At 42.5% G+C, this 26,805-nt stretch overlaps 1 protein-coding gene across 1 annotated transcript in view; it reads right to left on the bottom strand.

Moving 5' to 3' along the window:
* Positions 1 to 26,805, bottom strand: part of BICD1 (BICD cargo adaptor 1) — a 90,561-nt gene that overhangs the window by 38,320 nt on the left and 25,436 nt on the right. Inside the window, exons 3-5 of the mRNA XM_009649358.1 lie at positions 13,285 to 13,437; positions 9,031 to 9,468; positions 1,158 to 2,252 (exon numbers count right to left, since the gene is read on the bottom strand). Coding sequence (XP_009647653.1) covers positions 1,158 to 2,252; positions 9,031 to 9,468; positions 13,285 to 13,437 — 1,686 coding nt within the window. The remainder of the gene's footprint in view (positions 1 to 1,157; positions 2,253 to 9,030; positions 9,469 to 13,284; positions 13,438 to 26,805) is intronic.

Genomic DNA, 26,805 nt, shown 5'->3' with positions numbered 1-26,805 from the left:
TTGGGAAGATAAACAAAGAAAAAAAAAAAAAAAAAAAATTGACAGTACTCTTGAAAAACACACCATTACATGGTCCTCTTTTGGCATTTCATATATGAGGTAATTCCCAGCTTATTTGCATTGGTGAAACATAAAAAATAAAGTGTTTTGATGATTTTTTTTTAAGCTGTGAAAATTTTCAAAGTAATAATCTGAAATTTTTTATTCTCTTAAAATATAACTTTATAATTAATCCATCTCAAAAAACTTGCAGTTACTGTTTCAGTCAGCTTTATCAGGTAGTGGCGCTGTCCTTTTTCTTAAAAAAAAAAAGAAAACTGATTTTATTTCTTAAAGGATTAAAAATATGATAATGGCAGGAGAAGTTATTTCTGACTAAAAAGAAAAATCATTAAAAAAAAATTCCAACCACCTGCAATGAAAATAACTCAGCATTTCACCTGCTGGCTTATCAAAGAAATGCCCAGCTTCTGTACAGCCCAAAGCCACTGGCCACACTCTTATGCCTGCCGTTCTCTTCCTGAGGCACACTTAGCTTTTCTGGCATTTAGTTTTAATGCCCTTAAATTGGCTGGCGGGGGGGACATTCAAGTTTTGCAGCCGGTGGAGCATTACCAAGAGCCAAGAAGAACGCAATGGGTTTTTTGCACCTCTGCTCCCCTCCATCCCACCAGCGGGGCCACCTGCAGCTGCTGGGGTGCTGGCCCAGGCGGTCTCCCCTATGCTTGCCCTCCCCACCACTCCGGCGGTACCTGCCCTGGCGAGGGGTCAGCACACCCCTGAGAGCCTCTCTGTGCACGCTCTGCTCTGTTTTCCAATATTGGCAATCTTCTCATTTTGCAGTAATGCTAGCAACGTGCCCCCTCATCAGGCTGGGTGGTAGCTGATCCCTCCCTGCCCCTCTGCTTTTCTCTCGCTCCCCAGGGAAGGCTCTTCTGCCTGTGCCGTGGTGAATGGTGGGTGCTGAGAAAAGCAGAGCTAAGAGCTTAAAGAGGAGGTGGGGAAGGAGGGAAGAAGGGTCTGCCCTTACCATGATTGAGTGAGAGGCTAAATAACCTGTGAGCAAAATCTCTCCTCTGAAATACTCCTGGGAAAGCTTGTAAGTGACCTGTATAAATAACAGACGCTCCCGACTGACTGCTTTATTAGCATCTTACCTGCTTGTTGGCTTTCAGCACCGCTCTCAGGGTGGCGATCTGCTCCCGCTTTGTACTCAGGAGTGATTTCAGTTTCAGTATCTCTTCCATTAAGGCCTCCTTGTCTTTATCGATCATGGGCGCCAGCTCCCGAGCTGCAGCACGCTGGCGCGACAGCTGCAGCGACCGATCGACAGCCTTCTGCAAGTGCTTGATTTGGTCCCTTATTATGGCATTGAGGTTGTAGATGTTCATCGGCTCTTTGCGGATGTCACTGGTGTCAGAGACGGGGGAGGAAGGAGGGGCTGTGATGACAGGAGAAATGGTAGGTGTTTTTGTCGGGCTCTGTTCCTTGCCAGGCTCCGTGGCTTCTTTCGTCATCTGCTCGGTGGGGGTCCTGGCTTCTACAGGTGACGCCACCCCCCTTCTGGCGAGCCGTGGGGAAAGGAGACCTCGAGGGTCATCCGGTCCTTTCAGGCTCCCGCTGCGGGTGACTCTGCTTTGCCTGTAATAGTCCAACATGACCCTGTTTGGTGTCTCGTTGTTGCACAGGCAGACGTGATGGTAGAGCTGAGCCAGCTCCTCGCTAAACGTCACCAGCTCGTCCTGGGCGGTGTTGAGGGTATTATGGTTTTCATTTGCTATGCTTGTCATCCTTTGCAATTCCTTTTCCATGTGGACCATTTTTTCCTGGCTTTCCTTGGTCGACTTCTCCAGGTTTGTCACCTGTTCGTCGTACGTCTGGATTCTGCTCTCATACTTGGCCTTCTCTTCAGTGTAGTTTTCCACGTATTTATTGTATTTCTCCTTTAAGGCTTTGATTTCTGCTTTAAGGTCTATCACCTCAGTAACAGCTACTTTGTATTTACATTCTAGGATCTCCAAGCCATTGATGTCCACTTCATAGTCATGTGCTTCCTCACCGGGGTCCCGGCCCTTCTCGCACTCAAGCTCAGCTTTCAGCTCCTTGTTGCTCTGCAGCCCCCTCATGGCGTTGACGTGCGCGGTGAGCCGGTGGACTCGCTCGTGTTGCTCGGTCAGGGCTCCCTTGGTGTGCTCCAGCTGTGTCTGAGACTCCTGCAGGTTGGCCAGCAGAATGGCCTTCTCTCTCTCCACCTGCAACAGAGTCAAAATAAGAAAAACGGGATCTTGTTCTACCTGAACACCAAACTCTGCAATCACATTCATGTCTTCTGCTCCCCCACTTTGCATACACAACCAGAAGGCTTCAAAGAGATTTTAGCTGTATATCCTTAAACCATAAAATTAAGTCAGAGAGAGGTACATATAATTTGTAGAGGGTTACGAAGTCCCAGCCTCTGTTACCATTTGCAATATCACTCTGTCATGATTTTACACATTGCCCTCTGAAGAATGACTCAGTACCCAAGCATTAAGTGCCTCATCAGCTAGAGTGATGATAATGGACTTATTACGACATATGTTCCCCAAATTTTAATAGGCATGAACTGCACCACTGCCAACTATCAGTCAACTACAAGCTTTCCACAGGGACATACACATTTCTCAGTGGAGTTTGAATTTACATTTCCCATGAATAGCTCTACCAATCCTTCACAATATTTATTTATATCTTTGGACTCTTGCAGACTTTCATTAAGGCTTGATTACTGAATGCAAATGCAGTAAACAAATGGCTGTGTACATTTCCACAGATTAGATTAAATAACCCACTGTGTGGGAATACAACACAGATCAGAAGACAGAGCACGTGCAACTCCCACAACTACCCATCAGCATTTAAATATAAGCAAAATCTGCCCGTTTAAGGACAACGTAGAAAAAGCTGGATTTGTGGTATAACTAAGAAACCACTGGTTTTGACCTAGTAAGTTCCTTTCTGAATATCCACAGAAAAATGTAGATGTTGAACAACATAAGAGGTTATGGAGGAGGACTACAGAAGTTTTAATGTCCAGCATCTTAAAGCAAGTGAACAAGAAAAACATAACATTTGATCAGCTCAGGTATTTGCTATTCATAAGACCCCTGAAGGACTCCCATTTCTTTTAAGTGTAATGCTCCAACTTTTTCTCTATGCCTTTGTCCCGTTCCGAGTTGTGAACTGGGAAGGAGAGGAAGGCTTGAGGAGATGGGATCCTTCTTGCTTTCATGGCTTTTCCAGCAGGATCCTGAGCCTACCAGGTTTTCTGGTCTTTCTCTCCCAGCGTTGCAGTATCTCAGCCCCGTGTTTACACACACAGTGAAAATGGCATGCTCCACGTTCCCTTTATGAGCAGCTGCATTACTAATTCTGAGAATTCGAAGCTGTCAGTTCTGAAAAATCCTTTAAAAAGTATTTCCTTCCCTATCAGCATCCCCCCAAGCAGTATTTGGAAGAGAGTCAAATCAGCCACTGTGAATCTCACTGAAGGAAAAGAAAAGCCTTTTAGAGACCGAGAGGGTATTAATGCCATCTCACAAAACGTTCCAAGCAGTGCTTCAGACTCCTACTTTCTTGTAACGAGGCTTTTGAGCAGCGGCTGCTGCTCAGAAGTATTAAGGCACTAAAGCATATGATGATCCCCTGGTTTTACAGACAGGCTTTCGAAACACGGCCTCTATTAGAAACTGCAATCAATTGCGGGCAGAAACTGTAAGAATAAAAATAGAAGCCACGTTAAAAACATCTTGAAAAACTCAGTCTTGTTTTCTTCTGTACAGATGACTGATGGCTTAAGAATTAAAAAAACAGGGCCAAACCTCATCATTATTTTATGATCCAGGAGCAGTCTGCCTCCTTAGATATAGGGCGCTCCACTTTAGGCACTACATAGGCTGGACTGCTCTTCACAGATTTCACGGTCAGACCCGTCCTGGGGAGCCTCAGAGAGCTGCCCAGCAAAAGCCTCCTTGCTAGCTTTCCCCTGTTCTTTCCACCAAGCGGTCTGCCCCACATCTGCTCTCCCCAGAAACTTTCAGCTGAACTCCAGTTATTATCACCTGGGGTAGCAGGCTTAGGTGTTAATCGCATTGCCCTCATCAGATAATGAAGGTATTTATTTCTTCAGGCTGTGAGCTACACATATCCATGAAAATCTTAGCTTTGGTTAATTTCAGTGACCATCTCACCTTATGGTGAGAAGTCATATGGATAATAATGATCCATACATTACACACCAAAGGAAGGCAGTTAGCTTTTTAAGGTGTATGAGTTCACTGTGAGTATATTCACATAGAAGTAGGCAATTAAGTGTGGATTGCAGTAGTGTAAAAATAAGTAGAGAGCTTACAGCCAGAGAGCCTTTCCTTCAAGAAAACAACTTGGTGTTAAACCAGCATGGTGTTTCAATGTCTCTTTAAATTAATGAGACTGAGTTGATCCTGCCACATTACTGATCTCAGACATGGTATTCTATCATGAAGGAAAACCAGAACAGAGCTAGTTGGGATCTTTACGATCATTTCTCTGCTGAATGTGAATGGGTTCTGGAAACAAATACTTCTTTCAAATAGAAAGGATTGTTTCCAGACAAAACATGCAACTTTTAAAACCCATATACCAACTTGGACAGTAGTTGTAGAGCTACTAAATTTTACTCATTCTAGTCCAGTAATTATGGATTAAGCTAATCCACTTCTGTTTAAAGTTATAAATACATGCTCGTACTTCCAAGGAAAAAAACCGCCAAAGCTCCAACTGAGCACATCTTCTGCATATTAATGAGACTGCTGTTTCCCAGTACAGTAATTATATTTCTTGTTCTAGACAATAATATTATTTCCACCGACAGCAAACTTTTGGGAATTGCAGTTATTTTTCAGTCCAGTTGGTGGGGTGTTTTGACATTAAAATTAGTAGCTGCAATAAGGATCTTTATCATCTTCAAACGAAAATAAAAGCAATCCAAAAGTAGCTGTACCCATGTCACAACGCATCCTTCCCTTCAAAGAATGCATTCAGTTTGAGGAGATTTTCTTCCCAATTTGCTCTATAGTTTGCAATTAGGGAAACCAAATTTATTGGGTTTGCATGGCAAGGTTTTGGTACTGGTGGGGGTCTACAGGGGTGGCTTCTGTGAGAAGATGCCAGAAGCTTCCCCCATGTCCAATAAAGCCAGGGCCAGCTGGCTCCAAGACAGACTCACCGCTGGCCAAGGCCGATCCCATCAGCAACAGTGGTAGTGCCCCTGGGATAACGTATTTAAGAAGTGGGGAAAAAACTGCTGCGCAACAGCAGCTGGAAGAGAGAGGAGTGAGAATACGTGAGGAGAACAGCCCTGCAGACCCCCAGGCCAGTGCAGCAGGAGGGGCAGGAGGTGCTCCAGGCACTGGAGCAGAGATTCCCCTGCAGCCCGCAGTGAAGACCGTGGTGAGGCAGGCTGTCCCCCTGCAGCCCATGGAGGTCCATGGTGGGGCATATATCCACCTGCAGCCTGGGGAGGACCTCACGCCAGAGCAGGGGGGTGCCCAAAGGAGGCTGTGACCCCGTGGGAAGCCCGTGCTAGAGCAGGCTCCTGGCAGGGCCTGTGGCCCCGTGGGGAGAGGAGCCCAGGCTGGAGCAGGTTTGCTGGCCGGGCTGGTGACCCTGTGAGGGACCCATGCTGGAGCAGTTCATGAAGAACTGCAGCCTGTGGGAAGGACCCACGCTGGAGCAGTGTATGGAGGACTGTCTGCCATGGGAGGGACCCCACACTGGAGCAGGAGAGGAGTGTGAGGAGTCCTCCCCCTGAGGAGGAAGGAGCAGCAGAGACAGCATGTGATGAACTGACCCCAACCCCATTCCCCATCCCCCTGTGCTGCTTGGGGGGAGGAGGTAGAGAATTCGGGAGTAAAGCCTGGGAAGAAGGAGAGGTGGGGGGAAGGTGTTTTAAGATTTGTTTTTATTTCTCATTTTCCTACTCTGATTTGATTGGTAATAAATTACATTAATTTCCTCAAGTCGAGTCTGTTTTCCCTGTGATGGTAATTGCTTGAGTGATCTCCCTGTCCTTATCTCGACCCATGAGCCTTTCATGACATTTTCTCTCCCCTGTCCATCTGAGGAGGGGGAGTGATAGAGCAGCTTGGTGGGCACCTGGTGACCAGCCAGGGTCAACCCACCACACCAAATATACCATTGTTTTTTATCACCTTTTTTTTTTTTTTTTTTTTTTTTAAATAACGTCAGAATATCAGTGAACAATTCCTGGTGGAGACTGGAACAAGTGAATAGGAAAACTCAGTTCAAACCCTTGAATCTCAGCTGTATCATGTCTTTGTCAGAGAGTACCAGGGAGCTGGAGAAGAGTCTCAGAATCAGTGCCAAATGATTTTTTTTTTCTTCTTTTTTTTTTTTTTAATAGAATTTAGTCTAAGTTTTCCAAATATAATGTTGCCCTCAGGAATAGGGAAAGCATTGCCATGGAAGGAAGGAAGTCCTAGGATTTAAAGATGAGATAGATAATTTTTCCCACTGGACAACAAACATGAAAGCTGAGCAGAAAGCCTTGAGCTTTTCCAAGAAAATCTTGGAATACAAGCATTTTCAGCAAGATATTTGTTACTTAGTGGATTTAGAAGATGGAAAGGGAACACTTGCAATTAAATCTCTTCTAATGACCAGCACAAATCATGCAGCAGCATCTTAAAACTGCAGAAAGAATTCTATCTGTCATATTAACTTTTTTGGTGAAGGCTTCTTTCTGAGATTGAGGAGTGAAAAAAATGGCCACATACATACAAAATGGCAAATCTGAAGTTTGCTTCTCTCAAAAAAGGACCCTGCTGTCCTTCAGACATAAAAATACTTCCCGAGAGAGGGCCAGTTCCTTCACCAGTCTGTCACAGAACAGCCTCTTCAGAGAAAACAAGAGGAATACATACCAAATATTGAGATATCGCTGAATGAACGCCACATGGCACATACACTGCTGAGGAGAAAAAAAATCCAGTTTTGCTGAAGAATTACCTTTTGTCAGCTTGAACCTGATTAAATCTCCCATCTACTATGAGGAAAAGTTTTGGAGGAATTTTTTGCATTTAATGTATGTCACCCAAGGTGAGCTGGTGCAATACACCAAAGATGATCGCTTACAAAAAAAGTACACATCAGCATTTTGCAGTAAGCCTTTTCAGTATCTAAGGAAATCAGGTTTCCAGCTGGGTCCAGTCCTTTTTAAACCTTTTAACATGATTAGAATGCTGAGCAATGGTGGTGGCTATTTGCATGAGGGTGCTGGGGCCCAGCAAAGCTGTTGTGAGCGAAAAATGGTTATGGTTATATTTATCTTCTAGGGTCCTTATATGGGTCCTGTGATGGGCAGCTTGTGGCCAGCGACTGTCAGAACAACTCTTTCTTTAAGAAGTGTAACATAAATAAATCTTTAAGTCAGAGATGATCAAAACATTTGCAGTATCTTTCAAGTAAAACTTTTCTGATTCAGCAAGCTCAATATTAATTTAATAAAATCAAGACAAAACATATCCAAAACCTCTTGGTTTTCATTTCTAAACAGCCTTTACTCCAAATTTATATTGTGTAAACTTCATTGCAAATTATGGTTGAAAATGCTTATGTTGTATTTTAAAATGTGAACATTTCAAAGCATTTTTTCTGAAGCTGTAGGGTTTTCATTTTTAACATTGTATTCCTGAATGAACTTAAAATCTGCGTATAATATATATGTGCATATATTATATACATAAATGTACATACCTATGCATATCTTTATATATGCACATGTGCACAAACTACACACACTGTTTACATTTTAATACTGGAAAAGTTTCTGACAGAATTTTTCACAGAAATGAAATTCCAAATGTCAAGGTTTTCCACTTGAATTATGTATATCTTGCATCGAAGTTATTTGTGCAAAGCACTAGGTGTCATCGGTGTTTGCCATGTCATAGCTCAGATCAAAAGTTCCCATGGTGTGTTTGGCAATGAAATAAATAGAACAATTAACTCTTCAGCAAATATAGGACAGACCATGCAGGGATTTATTGTTCTCTAGTGAGCACTGAAAATTGGGGTTGCTCTACTTTACTTCCAAATCACCTTTTACATTTTAAGCAGCGAAGGATTTACATTTACCCTCTTCAGAAGCAGCACTTTTTGGAAGCCTGCAGCTAGAAAATGCTGGATGTTTCCTCAATAGTGCCAAAACCTTTCAGGCTCTTGTGGCAGAGAAGATGCTCAGCAGCTTGGGCAGTGGGACCCTTTCTCTGTGTGGCGCTGTACCCCTTCCTAAGATGATGCCAGCATCAGGGCTGGCAGCTTGAGTTTTTATGTGGCTCGCATCCCAGGCTCCTGTTCTGGTTGCCTGGGCTGGGCTTGGATGAATAGAGAACGAATGCTCACTGTATGGTCCCCAAGGCACCCCCCGCAGCCTGCGCATCCGTTGGGACTGCCAGGGTGGACAAGGGCACCCTGTGACAGCTCACATGCCACATGCTCTCCGAGTGCACAGTTATTAAGAGGAGCACTCCCCTCCTTTTGTTCTCTCTTGACGGCATGCCAAATCTTGTTCAAACTGAATCTAATGGCAAAAACTCCCTCAGACTTGCAAGGGAGCATAATCAAGTCTTGTCCGTATTTTACTGGGTTTGTTTTCAGACAGCTTTATTCCCTTTGCAATTTCAGGGACATTTCCCGTTATCAAAGCAGGGGAAAAAGAATATAACCACCTGCAACCAGAGCAACTAGGTCCCTTTCTTGTCTTTGCACTAAACTTCTGCTTGGATCACACTGAGTTTTTGCAGACACGTAACTGTTTATTGGGGATATTTCTAGCAAAATCTGGATATGAAGAAACACGAAAGCAGGAGTCTGAGAACAGGGCGTGACCACATGGTCAAGAACACCACTGGGGGAAATCATTGCAAAAGCAGGCACTAGGGTCATAGGATGTGTGTCTAAACGCTTCAGGACCTTGAATTCAGCTCTTACCTGCATGAGTTGCTGCTTCAGTTTCTGTATTTCTGATATGTTGAGCTCACTGAAGAGGTCAGAGACGGGGTGCAGAGATTCTCCTTTCCTACCCGTGGGAGTTCGGTAGTCACCGTTGAGTTTCACAAGAGGCCCATGGATATGTCCATTCATTTTGTCGTCATTGTTGGGCTCGCCCCCGTCCTCTGCAAACTTCAATCCATCTACTGATATATTAATATGGTTATTATACATACTATCATTGAGGTTGATATACTGGGAGAGTTCCTTCCTCAGATTGTTCTTTTGCTCTCTTTCATTTTTTAAAGTTTCCAGAGCTTCCTCCAGCTGATGCTCAGCAATCTCCTTCAGCCGGATGGCATCTTCTAGCTGACTATTAAGCAAAACTGTCTCCTCCTCAAAGCGCTTAATCTCATGCTTTAAGCCTTCATATTCAACCTGAATTAGACAAGACAAAGAACATTCATAATACTAAAACTTGAGTCATGAAAACCTGCCATTTATCAGCCTTATTGAAATAGGTGTTACAGAAAATAGAGTTTGAAATACCAGACATTGCCTGCAGCTGCGAAGAACTGGCTGCACAGAAAATAGGCAAGTGAAGCTCGCTCTGTTAAATACTGCACTGCTCACTTTTTCAGCATGTGAGAATCAAGAAATATAACACCTTCTTCTGAGTAACTTATGATAATAAACAATGTCTTTCATGGAAAGAAGGTTGTTTAGTATCAGATGTCCTGGTAACCAAAGATTTGTTATGAATTGCCATATGCAATGTTGGTATATCATGGTATGTATAAATCTCAGGTTAATATAGTCTGATTTACTGAGTGCAAGTGTTCTGAAGATGACTTCTTATCTAAATTCTTACCAGATCTAAAGTCACTCAGGCTCAGATACTCTAAAGTATCTGATGTCTTAGTAGCATTCAAACACAAAAACTGTGCAAGAGCCTCGTCTCTCTTCCCTGTGTCATACAAGCCTCTCCGTTATTCAGGAAGCATTTGATTCTAAAAATTAAACAGCACGCTATTCATATGGTCAGTTAAAACCCTAAGATGCCCCAAACTGTTCAAGATTTTTAAACTACCAGATAAATGTAGTAAATGGTTTATGCAGCCTCGCAATCCTTGAACTGTGTGTGTTGGGGATGCCATTTTGGAGCGTTTGTCAACCTGTTGCTCCAACAGCGCTGCCTGAAACAGCTGCTTCTCTCTTCTTTAAAAAGCAGCTCCCATGTTTATTCAGTCCTTTCGACTGCACCTAACAAGAAGCAAAGCCTGGGTAAGTCCAATCTAGCTCAAAACCAGTTGCTCAGCAATATCTATACGGTGCAGCCGCTCCCCACTGCAGAACGCCTTCGCTTGCTGGCTCTCCTCATCTTCCTTTTCACTGCTGGAAGATCCCACAGCAACGAAAAGGAAGAGCTTTGTTTGTAAAGGTCCTTGTCCATGCTTCGCTTTACCAACTCTCCTGGTAAAAATGATTGTGCTTTGATTTTTAATTTAATTCCAATCGTGTTACTCACCCACCTTTTCATTTCTAAATGCAAAAAATTCCCAGTGTCAGGTGAAATGATTTAACAATTTGGTGAACAAGGAAAAGAAAAACTGAATTTTCATGCTTCCGTAAAAAAGCTTTTTTCACTTGAGGCTTTTCTCAATCAAATGCATTACTATGCAGGATTATCTCCAATGTTAAGGCATTGTCTAGAGGGTTTTTTATTTGACACATATCTATTTAAACAAACTATAATAAGGTTCTGGTGAAAATAGGAACATTAATCATTCCTATTGGAGTAGAATATTTATCAACCTGTCAAAAGCATTTGGAAAGGCAAACTTAAAAATCAAAGCACTAATCTTCAAACCCGGAGAATGGAAACATTTCAAACAACAAAGAAATTTCCAAAGTCATATTGGGACATGTTAAATAGAAAAGGAAAATCCATGATATTTTGAAATCTACATCTAGGAACTTGATATCTTTTCTAACTGGATAGAGGAGTCCATATGAAAAATTATAAAATCCCATCAAGTAACTATGTTTATAGCCTAAGGACGTGGAAAAAGAAACCTTTTAAAATTTTAAACCCATATGAAAACCAGAGGTCTATATTATCTATATGGTTACCATCTCACAGATTCTTGCTTACAAAAGATACAAAAACTGCCAACCCAGATAATGATATTTTAGCACTAAGACTTGTAACATATGGTTTTGGAAATTAAAGTATTAGAGGATAAAAAGCTCTTGAAATTGTATCTTGTAAATCAAAGCTATTTTAGGAATCACAAGTGCATGGATAAGTGATGCAAAATGACTGATTTTTAAAGCCATTCAAAATGTGGCAATGCTTTTTCTGTCCACAGGCTGCTGGCATTTGCTTTCATTAAGAATGAAATATTATAACAAATATCAACACTTGCAAACAGGTTTGCTTCTGGGGAGGACTAGAACAGTCCATAAAGGGGTCTTTAATTTCCTGATAGTGTGAAAATGCCTCCTGTGAAGTTGGTAAGAAAAAATCCGTGCCTCAAAGGCGAAGTTTGCTGGCTTGGTAAATAACTCTGACACAAAGATGATCTCCTACAAATTCAGTTTTGGAAGTGCGAAAGTCTGGGTATCTTCATGAATAAGGAAACGATGTATGCTTTTCTATTACCTGCGTATTCCCTGCGGCACGGCTCCGTTGTTTTAAATGTTTCAATTGCATTTGTGCTAGAGCAGTAAAATAGCAGTAAAAGATAGCGGAAACAGTACTGCATATTCCTGCAGGAACAAGGCAGCTTCGTTACCAGGCTGCCATTAGAGACTGTGACAGTCTTGGCTATTTGATAAAAGCCTTAGGTGAACCAGGCAGTAGATCAGGACATAAACCAGGGGCTGCAACGCAGTGCTGTTACCATCTGCTAGCAGCGAAGGAAATGGTGTAATAGAGTGCCAGGTTATGCTGGTCAGGACAGCGTCTAAAAGGCAGACAGTGTTACATCATCCAGCTTGGATACTTAAATATCGATCATGGCGAGTTAACTCTTATGATGTGAGAACAAATCTGTTTTGTTCAGTTTAAAGGACAGCAGTTGATTGCTTCCTCAGTGGTACATGGAAGAGGGCTACTAAAATGATCTGAGGGCTGGAGCACCTCTGCTGTGAGGACAGGCTAAGGGAGTTGGGCTTGTTCAGCCTGGAGAAGAGAAGGCTGCGGGGAGACCTGATTGTGGCCTTTCAGTACCTAAAGGGGGCCTATAGGAAAGATGGGGAAAATCTTTTTAGTAGGGCCAGCAGTGACAGGACAAGGGGTAATGGTTTTAAACTAAAACAGGGTAGGTTTAGACTGGATATAAGGAAGAAATTCTTTACAGTGAGGGTGGTGAAACACTGGAACAGGTTGCCCAGAGAGGCAGTGGAGGCCCCATCCCTGGAAACATTCAAGGCCAGGTTGGACGGGGCTCTGAGCAACCTGATAGAGTTAGTGGTGTCCCTGTTCACTGCAGGGGGGTTAGACTAGATGACCTCTAGGGGTCCCTTCCAACCCAAACCACTCTATGATTCTATATATATATATCCAGCAGCAAAGGCAGCTGTGCTTTTGTAAGGGGGAGAGAAGAGACCCTATGACTGCTTACGTCTGGACGCAATAGGGCTGTGGGTTATGGTGGTTCCTCATGTGAGAATTACAGGTTGCCATCAGCTGTGAACTGCTGTACTGAGGAAAACAAAAGACAAACTAGGAACACCTGAGGTCTCGTCGCCTGTTTTTGAAGCTTGCTAAACTTGCAGGTTAGAATGGCTGAGAAGTGAGCAACATCGGTACAGGAAAACATGAGGAGCAGGAAAAGAAAAGGAGAACAGGCGAAGATGATTTCCTCTTTTCTCCACTTCAGGAAAGGACATGCAGGAAACCAACCGAGAGGAAATGGAGGGCTGAACTCTGCCGCTGGGCACCGTGTTCAGTGTGCAGGAAGGGAGGAGAGGAAAAGCAGGAAGAGAAAAGATGTGATTCTATCTATTTTAATAATTCCTCTGCTATTACAAAGTACTGCAACAAAATATTCCACTAGGATTTTCCTAAAACTGATGTAAGGACCTCCCCATATGTCAAAAAAAGCCAATCACACTGTTTCAGAATAAGTGTTTAGCAAAAACCCAGCTGAAAAAAACACACAAAGAAATTTCTATCAAAGTGCTCTGTGGGATCACATTATGGAAATTGAAGAAAGTGGTGTCATTTTTCAGCATTTCGATGCTTACTTGATTCTGTTTCAGTGTGGACACCAGTTTCTGTAAAGTGATGTTTTCTTCTTCAAGCTCAGTGTAGTCCTGTAGGAGTCTTGCCTCTCGAAACTTGTACTCTCGAATTTCATCCTTCATTCGTATCCTCTGTAGTTCCACCATCTCATTATTCTGATAAGAGAAAATAAAAGCACGTTACCATTCAAGCACAGCCACTTTAATGATGAGCACTGCCTTTAGAAAAGGCCGAACAAACAAAAATTTAATCCTCAAAGTGAAATGATTTAACAGTGCAAATCAAAACAGCATCACCTTTTAATCTGAGGCCAAGCGGTAATTTCAGGTGCATGCTGGCAATGCAGAAACGAGAACATCTGATAAGGAAGCTTGATTAAAATGGTTTCAAGCTTAGGTGCTTGTTGAAACAGAAAACCTGGCAGGGCTTTATCATCTCATTAGCTGTATTGCTCTACAATACAGTTGGATTTAAATAAAATTACCACCTGTTTTCCACGCAAGGATGCTTTCTACATTCATACAGAAAAGCAGTGGGCAACAGCATCTGTTCTGTAAAGACGTCTGTGGCTGAGCAAGGTGCGCTCACGTGTTCCTATCCAGAGGCATCGGAGAGGCACACGGGTAGGCAGTGGGGGGCACCCACCAGGCAGACGGCTGTAAAGCGCTCATCCAAAACCTGACACCTCCATTGCTGTGCTGAGTGGGATTACACCCTGTGAGTCTGAGAACACACAAGGGCACCACTTTGTTTTTCCCATTAGCATATACAGTTCCCAGATGAGCCTTGTGGGAGGGGTCACAAGGGATCAGTTTCACCAAAAATTGCTTCCATCGAATTCCAGCTCTGACCAAGTTTGACATCAAGGGTCAGGTTATTCTGGAAAGACTCTGCTGACATAACCCTGATATAAAATGCACTATGGGAAGATGGAGTTAACACACAGCTGGAAGGGAACAGTAGCAGACACGGTCAGTAGGAGCAACCTCCCCCTCTACTTTGAAGAGAAGCCTGCATTTTCCTGATTAATAGGAACAGGCGTGATCAGTCACATCTCCTTGCCTGCAGGAGGAACCTGAGCATTGCCGCGGCAGCTGGTGGGGGGAAGCACTACTGTGACCTTAATGATGGGGCAGAACCCCCTCGCTGCCGGGGTGTCAGAAAGAGCTCCCCTGGGAAGCATTAGTGGGTTTCTGTAAAAGATTCCAGTGTGGAGGGGAGGCAACTGGTCTGATAGCTACCTGGAAAAGTCAAATGCTTAAAAAATTATTACAGCAGAAATTGTAGTCAGCGAGCCCTGAATAGGTTAATCTGTGCAACTCGCCCTCTGGTACGTAAGGGATAAAACTCCATGTTCTGAATCGAGGATAAACAGAACTTTGCTTAGTACCTAGGTTAAATAAACAATTATAAACCCCTGGAAAATAACACTGCAAAGCATGGAAAAAAAAATTATGCAAGATTTACAAAAGCATTTTTCGTTAAAGAAAAATAAAAACCATCACCTTCCCCCTCCTGGCAGCTAATTAGGAAGAAATAAAGCTCCTACGTGATTTCTTAACTGAAGGCATGCCTTCAGTTTAAAAGATCCCCAGTGGCAGAAGAGCCACAGAGCACTAGATAAAAGTGACTCCCTGCAAATATTCCTGCATCCATCACTGCCTCATAAACCTCTGAGTGAACTGTAAGGAATGGCACCGCAGACGATTTCACGAGGCGAAGGCATTTTATACCTCAGGGTTGCCTGTATACGTTTTATTTCTGTGGGCACGTTCCCAGCCGTGGCGGTCACTGATGCCTGCTAGGTGTGGGTGTATGTGCCAGGCTGAGGCAGCGCGTGGACGACACCAAATGCACAACTCCGCTGTGTCGAGTATAATTAAGCTACCCTGCAACTCTCCCAGTGTTCGGAGGAAGATCAGCCCAGGGAGCGAATAGCAATTGGCTGACATCCATCTGATGCACGCGGTCATGCTGCTGGTTGAAAGGAAAGCCTCTCCGAAAAGGGAGGAAGAAAAAAGGTGGCCAGAGATGGAGGACCCGAGCAAAGAATTTTTACTGACTCCTGGTATATTATTTCCCTGAAAAAGTACAAGGCACGCTACTCTGAAAAAGCCTCTGATGTTAACTCTGTAAGCTCTGAGTACTCCTTTGTCTTTCCCATTACTGCAAATAGCAAAAGAAAATGCGAGCTATCACCTTGCTGGAGTGCACCACCATTTCTTTAAGACAGAAACCACGTTCCTTCACCACTTGAAACCGCCTCTTCTCCTACATAATCTCAGAAGTATAAACAGAAGTATTTATAGCACATCTCCTCCTCCTCTTACACACACAGAAACTATCTCTGCAGAGCAACCTCTGCTCCTCCTTACTCATGGCATTTGCTCAGGGAAGAAACCCTCTGAAAAGGGAAGGCCGGGCAGCCGGAGCGGTGCCTGCCGCAGGGCTGCCTGCCGTGCTTCCCGTGGCCAGGGCCAAGGCAGCAATCCCACCGCTCCGCCGCAGGGGCAAAACCAGCTCAGCACATCAGAGAGCACAGTGTCACCTTTCCAAAGCAACGCAAAGCGTGCGTTTTGTCACTGCCAACGCTCTGGCATTATTCTCCGTGCTCCCGGATCCCTCCTCCTGTTAGTGAACATCTGCATTATGCTGGCAAACACCCAGCTGCCAAGCGCTCCTCTGCTTTCGCTGCTTCCTATGCGGGGTGGTGCTGCCGCCTTACAGGGCAAAAGCCTGGCGTTACCGAGGCTTACGAGTTAGTAGCCACAGGACCTGCTGGAGGGCTAGTCTGTTTTCCTTCAGATGAGATCTCTATGTGTTTTGTGGAAGTGAACTAGCCTTCAACCTATTAAAAAAAAAAAAAATCACGCTGGGTTTAGTCTTTGTTACTGTCAGTAAGAAGGATATACTTGTTTCCATCAAATGCTCTGATTAAAGGCAGTGTCTTCTCACAAATCTCTATTGTTATTTTGAGCTATTCTAAATATGTATTTCTTAAGCAGACAATATGCAGTTATAGAGGATAGACCTTGCCGTACTGATACAGTGGCAGTAAGATGCAAACTTTTTATTTAGCCATTGTATCCGTCCTCTTCCGAGGTGACATGGACTTGTATGAAAAAGACTATGAGAGGATTTAAAAACACAAGGCAAAAGGAGTCTTTCAACAGGGCAGTTATCTATATGAGCCACTAGAGGACAATATAAACCAAATTATTAGTAAAATAATTTGTAATTAAACTTTACTGGTAATCAAGCACTGAACATTAAACTTGCAGTATAGAGCAATTGAGCCAGATGCTTTTACTAGGGCACCGCCTCAGGACTTTTCACATTTCCAGAAAGGATTCCCCTATGAACTGCTGTGTCTGTAAAACCCAAATTAAACCAAGTGGTGGAGCTAATGATACATGAGCAATGTTTTAATGGCTGTAAACTATTTTCAATCCCAGTCACCAGCTGAACGTGGTGCAATGGTCTTAATGGATTGGTGCCAAAAAAGAAGGAAAAGGCCTTTCTGTGAAACTATAGAAAATAACAGAGTCCTTGTCAGCATTGCATCTAATTATATGTGAGCACTAATTGTGGAAGATGTCGGTCACATAGCTCAACGCATGTTTAATGAACAGAGCAGACCATGAGAAATGATGAACAGAAGGCTCAGTCAAGGTAAAGTCTGTTCAGGTCACCTATCCGCTACTACTGAGATAAGTTTTCAGACTTTTCATGTACGAAAAGTGAAAGACATCTCTAGGTTTTACAGCAGCAGGGACCGTTTCTGTATAGTATGACCATCACTTTCAATCTTGACAGGTCTCTGAGCATCACTGAAATGTAAGTATTAAATAATAAACTTTTGTACTTTTAACCAAAATTAAATGCTATATATATATTAATATATTATTCATTTTTGATTCAGCATAGCCTTTTAAAATGCTGTATTCCATATGCTACATACAGAGCACATTGTATTAATTACAAGTGAGAAGGTACTTTAAAATGAAAGAATGGAAACATCTAATTTTGAAAATTATGAGAAAGGACTATGAAAAAATATATTATTCCCCCACAATCACTTTTTTGTCAGAACACCTCCACTGTGGCCCAAGGAAGCCGCCTGTTACAGACTTGTGTCCCATCAATATACCTAAGGAAAGCAAACTGGGCAAGGGACAGTGACCTGAAACTGGGTATTCTCATCTCCAAGATGAGAAATGAGCTCTGGTGGGTCTTGATTTCCTGAACTGTAGGCCCATAAACTGAACTTTTTGGAAACTGGTGACGCTTTAAAGCCTTTTTAAAGTGAATGTAATTCCATTAACTATTTTTGGTTCTCCCCTGTCCTAGAACACATAAAGGACTATTCTATTCCTGGTTTTGTGTACTGGGTTTTGTCCCAAACAAAACTGGGGAACTCGTGTTTGGGCTTTTTCCTTGCATTTTTTTCATACGCATTTTCATGAAAAGGTTTCAGGTCCTTGCTGCAGTAAAACACTATTGTTTGCACTGCAAAACAGCCTTGTAATCAGAAAGTAACTATATGTCCCAAACCACCCCAAATCACTACTTATCTGTTGGAATATGCAAGCCATAGCATGATGCTGTGCATAACTTCCTAATGTTCATAATGCATGAGTAAGAGAACAATGGAAAATCTATATGCTTCCAATTTAATATAACCATATTACAGCTGATACAGTATAAAATCCCATTGGCTCTGATGACAGTTTTATTGCACTAGCAGTAAACTGAATGTAATAGAAAGTTTATGCTCAGACTAATATCCATGATCTCGTGTGTCTGTTGACAAGTCTCACTGTCAATTTGTATGCCATGTTTACTTTACACTGCAGAGGAAAATAAAAGGCATTATGTTATGAAGAACAATAATAGACATATCATAGAAAACAGAATTTAACTAGCATTCAAATTTAATTACAAACATGTTAACTTTGCATGGGGAAGCTCTACCAGCACAACTTTGGCCAAAAACAAGTTGGGGACTTCCTTCGGGATCATTCCATCATAGAATTAACCCCACTTATAAATGATTTTGGCTTCTTTTTAAATATATTGTTTGTATCTACTTAGCAATATGCAAGTATAAATAAATTCATGAGAAATTAATGAGGAAAAAAACCCCAAACCCTAAAGTATCTTTGATTTATTACTTTTAGCACATACAGATATACCCTTACAAACTTCAAAGCCCAATTACATCTCCTCTTCAGAAGCCTCTAATGTGAATTATGGATACATTTTTTGTATCTAGTTCAGCATCATACAGAGAATTCTTCTCACCAGCATGATGTAGCAGGACACCAGGACACCACTGGAAAGCCACCCCTTCTCCTTTCTACTAAGGGAAGAATCTAGAGAGGAAAAAAATCCAAGGAAAAGTCCCAGAAAGAGACTTGTCACACCAGGGAGGAGGCAGCCAGGGAGCACCAGCTAGTCTGCAGAGATACCCAGCTTGCCCCAGCAGGTCCTGATTTTTCATTCCAAAGGGATAAGGGAAGTTGAGAGAAGAGAGGACAAAAGGAGGAATAGAAGAGCGAGGACCATTTTCTTTTATTTAACATCAACTGTTTTAAGTCCCCAAAGAAGGTCCTCTAGACTAGTCTTAAAATTTCCCTCTCTCATATACAGGAATACTCACCTTGAACTGAAAGAATGACATTTTCCATGTTTCCAGGTATATTTATAACCATAACGAGATTTTGTGGATGACCTAGTGTGACCAGGTCTGACCCTTCTGCAGAATTTGCAGCCCAATACTCCTGATTCATAGACATAGATGTCTAGCTAAGCAGGACGGAACACCTCTTCCAGAACCATTTTTGCTTCCCTTTCAATACACAGATATCTCTATATCCCAAAATAAATGATTTCAAAGATTCTTTTTCCTCATCGTTAAAAGTCTGCATCCTCCTTTTTAGTCTGAATTTATCTGATCTCATCCTTCAAAAAGTTTCATTCAAGTGGCATTATTAGAGTTCATGACATTGTAGCTGATCTAACCAGCTCTATTGGCATCCTACTTTAAGAGCACAAATACACCTCCTGTTGTCCAAAACCAGGAACCACTAGCTTTTGAAATTACGTATGTTTCTGACATTCCTTAGCTTTGCTATATCATTGATTGTCTCAAAGCCAGAAAAAAAAAAAAAAAGCAGATGTGCCCTTGTGCACAAGATATTTTTGAAAATACATCTGTAGAATAACATAAGTACCTATAATCTTTCCCTTCCATGGATTTACTTACAGAATGACAGCACTATCAAAGACAAGGATGAAAAAAGCTGTGTAGTTGTTAGCTACAGCATATTGAATAGAAGCCAGGTCAAGATAATATACGTTTCAAGTTTCTTCACCAGCGACGGTTCTTAAATAAAGCATTTACAATACATCTAATAATTTAATCATCTGAAATGCTCAATGCATTACATTGTAATCACTAAATCTAAAGAAGTAAGGTGAATTTCTATCCAGGGCAGTTAAGTGGCCCATTTATGTAGTTACGGCAGAGTTGGAAACCCATATTTAAAGTTGTAAAACCTGCTACATATAAATCCCAATATCTATTTTATTGACTTTCATATATAAAAGGATATAACTAAGGAACGTTCTGGTTGTTTAGGTATTTAATTTTCCTGATGAGTATCACGGTCACATAATACTATAATAACTTCTTTATAAACTGATATGAACTACAAATCTCCAATCATATCTATTTGGCTTAAAATAATGGTTTGATTTGACTGCATTTATAACAATTAATGCATTAGTATTAATAAATCAGTTATATATCAATTAATATATTCATTATAAATAATTAATATTAGCACCCTGGAACAAACTCTGCTGTAAAATACATAATTCCTTCAAAGGAAGAGAAACTTTACCAAACTAAACTGTATTAAAAGAACATAAGAGGATATTCAAACTCCAGGGTTATAGCATAGTTCAGTTAATATGATCCTTCTGCATATCTGCAGAATGACATCATACATTAACATATGATTATTGCAAATAGCAAAATATCAATTGGCTGGAAAAAGTTTTGCCATGAGAAGGACATTGTGGAGGTCATTTTGTTTAAATTTAAAACTCTGCTGCTCACCTGTCTCCTGCAGCTCTAGGAGCATTAAACATTTCTAAGAAGTGGGAGAATTTATTTCTAAATTCCATGCTGACTGGGTAAAGGAAAGATAATGACACATCCGTGCCTTGGAGCAAGCTGGTAACAACATCTTGCAAATGCAGTGCTCTCCACGAAGAGTCTTCCCACAGTTCATTCAGGTCTAGACTGGCCTTCAAAATTCTCCAGGTACCAATGGACAAAACCATGTCTACACAGGGGCCAGCCACAGCCTAAAGGGCAGTCCCACTTCCACTTACAGAATCATAGAATTGGTTAGATTGGAAAAGACCCTTAAGATCATTGAGTCCAACCATTAACCTAACATTGCCATGTCCACCACTAAACCATGTCCCTATGCACCACATCTACATGGCTCCAGGGATGGGGACTCAACCACTTCCCTGGGCAGCCTCTTCTAATGCTTGACAACCCTTTTGGTGAAGAAATTTTTCCTAATATCCAATCTAAACCTCCCCTGGAGCAATTTGAGACCATTTCCTTTTGTTCTACCTCTTGTTACTTCAGAGAAGAGACCAACACCCACCTCGCTACAGCCTCCTTGCAGGTAGTTGTAGAGAGCGACAAGGTCTCCCCTCAGCCTCCTCTTCTCCAGGCTAAACAGCCACAGTTCCCTCAGCCACTCCTCATAGGACTTGCTCCCTAGACCCTTCACCAGCTCCCTCCATGCCATGCTGTTGTTGCCATCTGCCCAGTCCCATTGCTGCAGGAGTAGGATGGGCTCCCCCAGGACCCCCACACTCCAGTCAGGGTGAAGAGCACAGGGTGGGAGCATGCAGCCAGGGGTGGACAGGGCACTACCTCTTAACATCAAGCTTCAGATGATTTATTTTGCCACATCCTCATTATTCCCAACTGCACTGAGTAATGCCCAAGCAACAAACGCTCGAGACCGCACTTTCTGAAGTGGGGGAGTTGCCCAGTCTACATCACCAATTATCCCATGGCTGACTGGGTACTGTTATAAAGATACCAAACCCACATTGCTCTTGCCAGATCAGCTCAGGGAAAAAAAAAAAAAAGGGTGTGGGGTGTGGGTGTGCTGTCTGGGGTATTTTGGACTGAATGGCAATTTTTTTTTCCCCACAGTTACAACCTTTCCTATGAAGGTTGTCGCTTTCTATCCACAATTTAAGAAGCCAACAGCAGTGATTCTACATGACAATGCCTGAAGGCAGGCTTTTTGATGTGAGGATCCACACAGGCCTTTTCAAGCTCATCAAGAAACCTGGTTTTAAAGCCTAACTGATCACTTGGGAGAGGCATCTGCCAGTTTGCCAGCCAGACGTATTTCTTTGAGAGGCCATCTGTCAGGTGCAAAGTGCCAAATTTCCTCCTAGTAGGAAGGGGCAGGGGCTAACCAACAAAAGAGAAGTTGGGCTAACAGGGTATGGGTCTGTGATCGGTTTAAGCTCAGCAGTACCACAGCTGCTGCTCCCAGGCTCTGACCCTCCCTTGGGCCAGCGCTAGCTTTCACATCATCAGCCAGATCAGGGGCAGCAAGCCACCCCAGAGAACAAACAAACAAACAAAGAAAAAGTTAGTTTTAATGGTATTTATACTCCCTGGTGCTGCTGGCAGGGTGGACACACAGTCACTGGCGCTAGCAGGAGCTAGGGAATAGGAAGATGTGCCTATTTCTGTTCTGGATATGCTCACAGCTCAGCAACAACTGAATGATCTACACCAAGTTCCAGAGGCAGAAACCCAGCACCATCGATGTAAACTGGAAAATACATATAGCCTCCAGCAGGACTAAGATTTCACTTGTATGCACTGAAACATTGAGGTTCAGGGAGCAGTAAAGTGAGTTCTTGAGGATGGAAAGAAAGAAAGAGAAAAGACACCAGAGCACCTACCTAAGAGGAGTGAGCTCAACTATTTTAGCACCCATTATGCTTGATTGGTATGGAAAAATATGCCCCTGCTTATTGGCTGTTTGCTTTCGCATTGCCTTCTGCTGTCTAACTTTTGATGTCAGGATGGTTCCAGAGCTCCCTGTGGTAACCCATCTCCACGTGTGCTGGGCAGCAACTTCATTCTGCCATGTTCCAGGCACGGAGCTGCGCTCCTTGTAAGCTTTCCATTTCCCACGGCAACTGCTTCCCCTCCTTAGGACTCAGAGCTATTTTAATTACAGCTCGCTGCTAGCTCAATCCTACCTTCTTTATATTCCTTATACCAGTAATCAAGCCCCACTGTGTCGAGGGATGTGCATGCCGGGCCAGGGCTCTCAGCTCAGCCTCGCCATCCTGCGCTGCGTTACAATGCTATCCAAGCTCTGCTTTTTTCAGTCCGCATGCCGAGCCAGTCTTTGGTCTTGTAAACACCAGCTAGACGTTGCGATATCGACGCCTGCGAGCAAGTGCCTCCGCCTTCTCCTGCTGTGGGAGGACTGTGCTGCAGCGCCGTGACGGAGCTCAGGAAGCTGAGCGCCTGTCGGTATGCAGACCCAGGGCTGGGCAGCAGTACTAGTAAATCTGGTCCCTGGGACAGTGCAGCTAAATTAGTAGGGCTCTGAGTTCAAATTAATCAGTCATGTAATTAATCCTGATCCTCAGCTCACAAAAGATCATAAAAATCATAGAAAAATGGATCTCAAAGGGGCCCCCCGGCAGCATCTAGCCCATTCATCTTCCCCAGGGTAGGAGCAACTACATCTATGTCATTCCTGGTATCTGTCTAATCTCTTCTTAAACACTTCCAATAACAGATTCCATCGCCTTCCCCAGAAACTTGTTTCCTGACTTCACTTTTGCCTTTGTCAGAAACCTCTTTTGAACGTCTAATCTGAACCCGAGTCTTTCACACTGCAAGAGGAAAATAGTATTTCTTATCCTACCCACAAAAGGCAGGAAAATATATGCATCTGTTCCTTTCTGCAGGCATCTTCCATTTACCCACCATACCCATCTTCAGCCACCTCCCTCTGCTTTACAAACAGAAAAGCATGTGAGAAGTGAGAATCCCAGGTAGCTCCTGCCACACAGCAAACTCCTCAGATGTCCTGGCATGAAGTACAGCAGAAATGCAGGGAGGTGGATGAGGATGACAATGGTAACTAGATGTGGGGGGAAAAGGAGACCCCAATTAACACTCTATATTCCTTCTTGTACCAGGTTCCTCACAGCGGATTGGGAGAGAAGAAATACATTGAAAGAAACAAAGAAGAGACTGTTAATACGTTTTAGAAAGTAGCATGAATAAATAGCTAAAGAATACAAAAGTAAAAATCCATTTCAAGTAGTCATCTGCCAGGACATTCTCTATTGTGCTGCAGAGGAGCTGCGAGAGCTCAGCATCAAAGCAGCTCTGTAAGCCCATGCTCACAGCAGAGCTTCCCTTGTCAAAATTATTGTTGCAGATTTGCCAGCTGCAGAGCTGGTTTAAAAGCTCTTTATGAATCTGCACACCCCTCCCTCCTGACAGCAGACTATTTCAAGTTCCCCTTGAAAAATATCAATATGGTATAAAAGGTTGCTAAGAAGGGAGCAACAAGAAAGTGAAACTTCAGTAATTCTCCTTCTCCAGAAGGACAGAGACGTGGCATCTTTAAATCTACACATCTGTGCCACAAAATTCAAACATTATCATGCGGCCAATTCTGTCATCATTAAGAGAGAGTATTTCCTCAAAGTCAGGAGTAATTTCAATAATTAAAATCCATGTAACGTTACCCATCTGCTGCAAAAAGCAGCATGGCAGCATTCTGCAGCTTATTTGACCTTGTGTGCAGAACACCCACCCCCCATACACTTATTCTTCTGTGGCGTGAGCAGAAACATCAATTCAGGAATGGGAGTTGATTAATATTAAAAAGATGAAAATGGCTTGATGACTAATGCCTTTTTTTCTCAAAGATTTAGCATTTTTATTTTAGGTAATATATTTGAATGACTTTGGTGGCAAATATAGCCAGAGATAAGTACCTTATCTGTCTGTAAACGACATCCTTTAGGACTGAATTTTACACATTATTTTTATTCATTACAACACACATGGCGATTCATGAATATGAATGCCAATGTAGAAGAACTGATAAAGTAAACTGCACTAAAGGTGACTTGAATTTATTGATATGGACAGTGAAAATACCTGTACTCAGAAAGTGTCTCTGTAACACTGTAGTACTGTTGGCTGTTCAAGATAAATTGGTTTGAAACCTGATCTTGGCTTTTAAAATATGCCCTTTCCTTTGTTTATTTTAATACAGACAGCGTACTTCACAGATTTACTTTATATATATATATATATTACAGTCAGCCTTAGTAATTTTTACATTGACAGTTTTCTGTCTTATCCTTAAAAGGCTGAGCAAACAAGATTCTTGCTGCTTGGCATGCAGGACAGAAATACAAATGTAACGCGTGCCATAAAAACACAGTGTGAGGGCTGACTGTTAATGCCATAATCTCTAGGAGAGTTACTCAAGCATGTCGCTCATGGCAGTGCAGCCTTAGAATTAAATTATTCTTTCGGAAATTGAATAAACAGTGAATATTAGTCGCTGCCTGCAGTGCATCGAAACTGAAAAAAAAAGCCATAAAATGCCATATTTACTCAGGGAGTAAAATGTTGGTCAAGTAACAGGATTGTTCAACTTTGGATATTAAAATGATGCCTAAATCTGGAGGTTTTTTCTATTCTCTTGTATTTCCGTTTCAAGAAACTGCTGTTTTCCTTTCACTATTTGTTTCCATTGGACTTCCGTCTAGCTCATGGTGGGTGTTGGTCTGATAACAGGAGCCTTCTGCTGAAACGGGTTATTAAATTATTGGTAAGATACGGTTAAAAGAGCTGAACTGGGAACATCCACAAAAACTTAAACCAGCTCTTTATTTACCTCAAGATAATACTCACTAAAGCATTGATCATTTTCTGTGAACACCTATGGCATGAGGAGGACAGTATCTTATGGCAAATACCGAGCAATCTTGGTGATCGTTGAAGAGCACGTGAGCAAAGGGACTCGGCAGCTCTTGGAGCTGGGCTGCAAAGTCCCAAGCTCAGGAAGAGAGTGAAACAGTTTCATTGTCCTTGCTGAAGTCGTGCTCAAGGACCTTGACGAACAAAGAACCACTCTTCTTCCAGATTTAGGGAAATGCAGGAAAACATGCCCACGTGACAAGCAGAGGGGAAAACATTTTTTCTGAAGATATATTCACCTAGGCCTTATCTGTCTCAATGTAAGCGTTTCCAAATTCTGAACTCAGTTGTTGCTCCAGCCTTTGAGCCTGCCGGTGACAGCTGGGCAAAGCGGGGATGGCAGGCTCGGATACCTGGGGCAGATGCCGGCAGCGTTGCAGCCTCCCCATCCAAGCCCTCAGCAGCGACCCCTCTGAGGTGCCAGGGCACCCATGTATAACGTTGGAGTGCTGGACTGTAAATCTCCGGATACTGATAAAAAACTTCCATGGCAGTGAAGGATTGCAGTCCAAAGTCTTAATTGCTCCCTCTGCTTTCTAATATTCCAGCAGGTCACTGCTGATCAATGGTTCGTGCTCCCTTTGTTTTTTTTTCTGACTGATTTTTAATGTGAAATATAACAAAACATTAGAGGATGGCTCCAAGCTCATTACAGTGATCTTAAATTTCCTGGGTTTTTAAAGTACTCAACCAAGACCTTCATCATTACTAATGGAATCCAGTAACAGTTTCAGCAAATAACTATTTAAATGCAAGTTTTTCAGTTCTTATTCTGTTGTATGCCCAATGGCTTGATACAGCACAAGTGAATCCAGTTATACACTGCAAAAAAAGTGCAGCAGAATAATCAATCTAGTAAAATGACAGCTGTCCTCAGGGAGGAAAACAACATCACACTTGAACTAGGTCAGAATTCAGACAAGCAATAGGAATAAGATGAGATTTATGAACTCCCCTTTGCTATTGATCAATATATTCCATGTCATATACCTACACAGCTGGGGACCATTCACAGGTTTTTCATCTGTGAAATATTACTACCAGTCTCTATGGGGAAGATGACCCAGACTGGTAACAATTCTTTGGGCTCCTAGCTATTACACTGAGGTTTAGTTCACCCAGCATCTCAACCAGGGAATCAACTCTGCATCTTCCTGATCTTGTGTGCTTACATATGAATACATATATAGGACATGGGATATATATAAGAGGCATCGGATCTACATACTTGCACCACGCTCTTTGTGCAGTGTAATGTAGGACTTTGCCAAATACAGTGGCAGAATGGGAAAAATCCCCCAAACAAAACTTCTGGTGTAACCACAACTTTTGGCAATACCCTGTTGAAGACTGCGTGCTTGTTTAATAGCCTCTATCTTTCACCTTTGATCACATGGAAGTTTCTGGGGCCCAGGTAATTATTCTTCAGCTT

Source organism: Egretta garzetta, unplaced genomic scaffold (genome assembly GCF_000687185.1).
Source record: "Egretta garzetta isolate BGI_Z169 unplaced genomic scaffold, ASM68718v1 scaffold352, whole genome shotgun sequence".
NCBI lineage: Eukaryota > Metazoa > Chordata > Aves > Pelecaniformes > Ardeidae > Egretta > Egretta garzetta.
The sequence above is the reverse complement of the archived record's forward strand: the minus strand, read 5'-3'. Positions and strand labels throughout refer to the sequence as shown.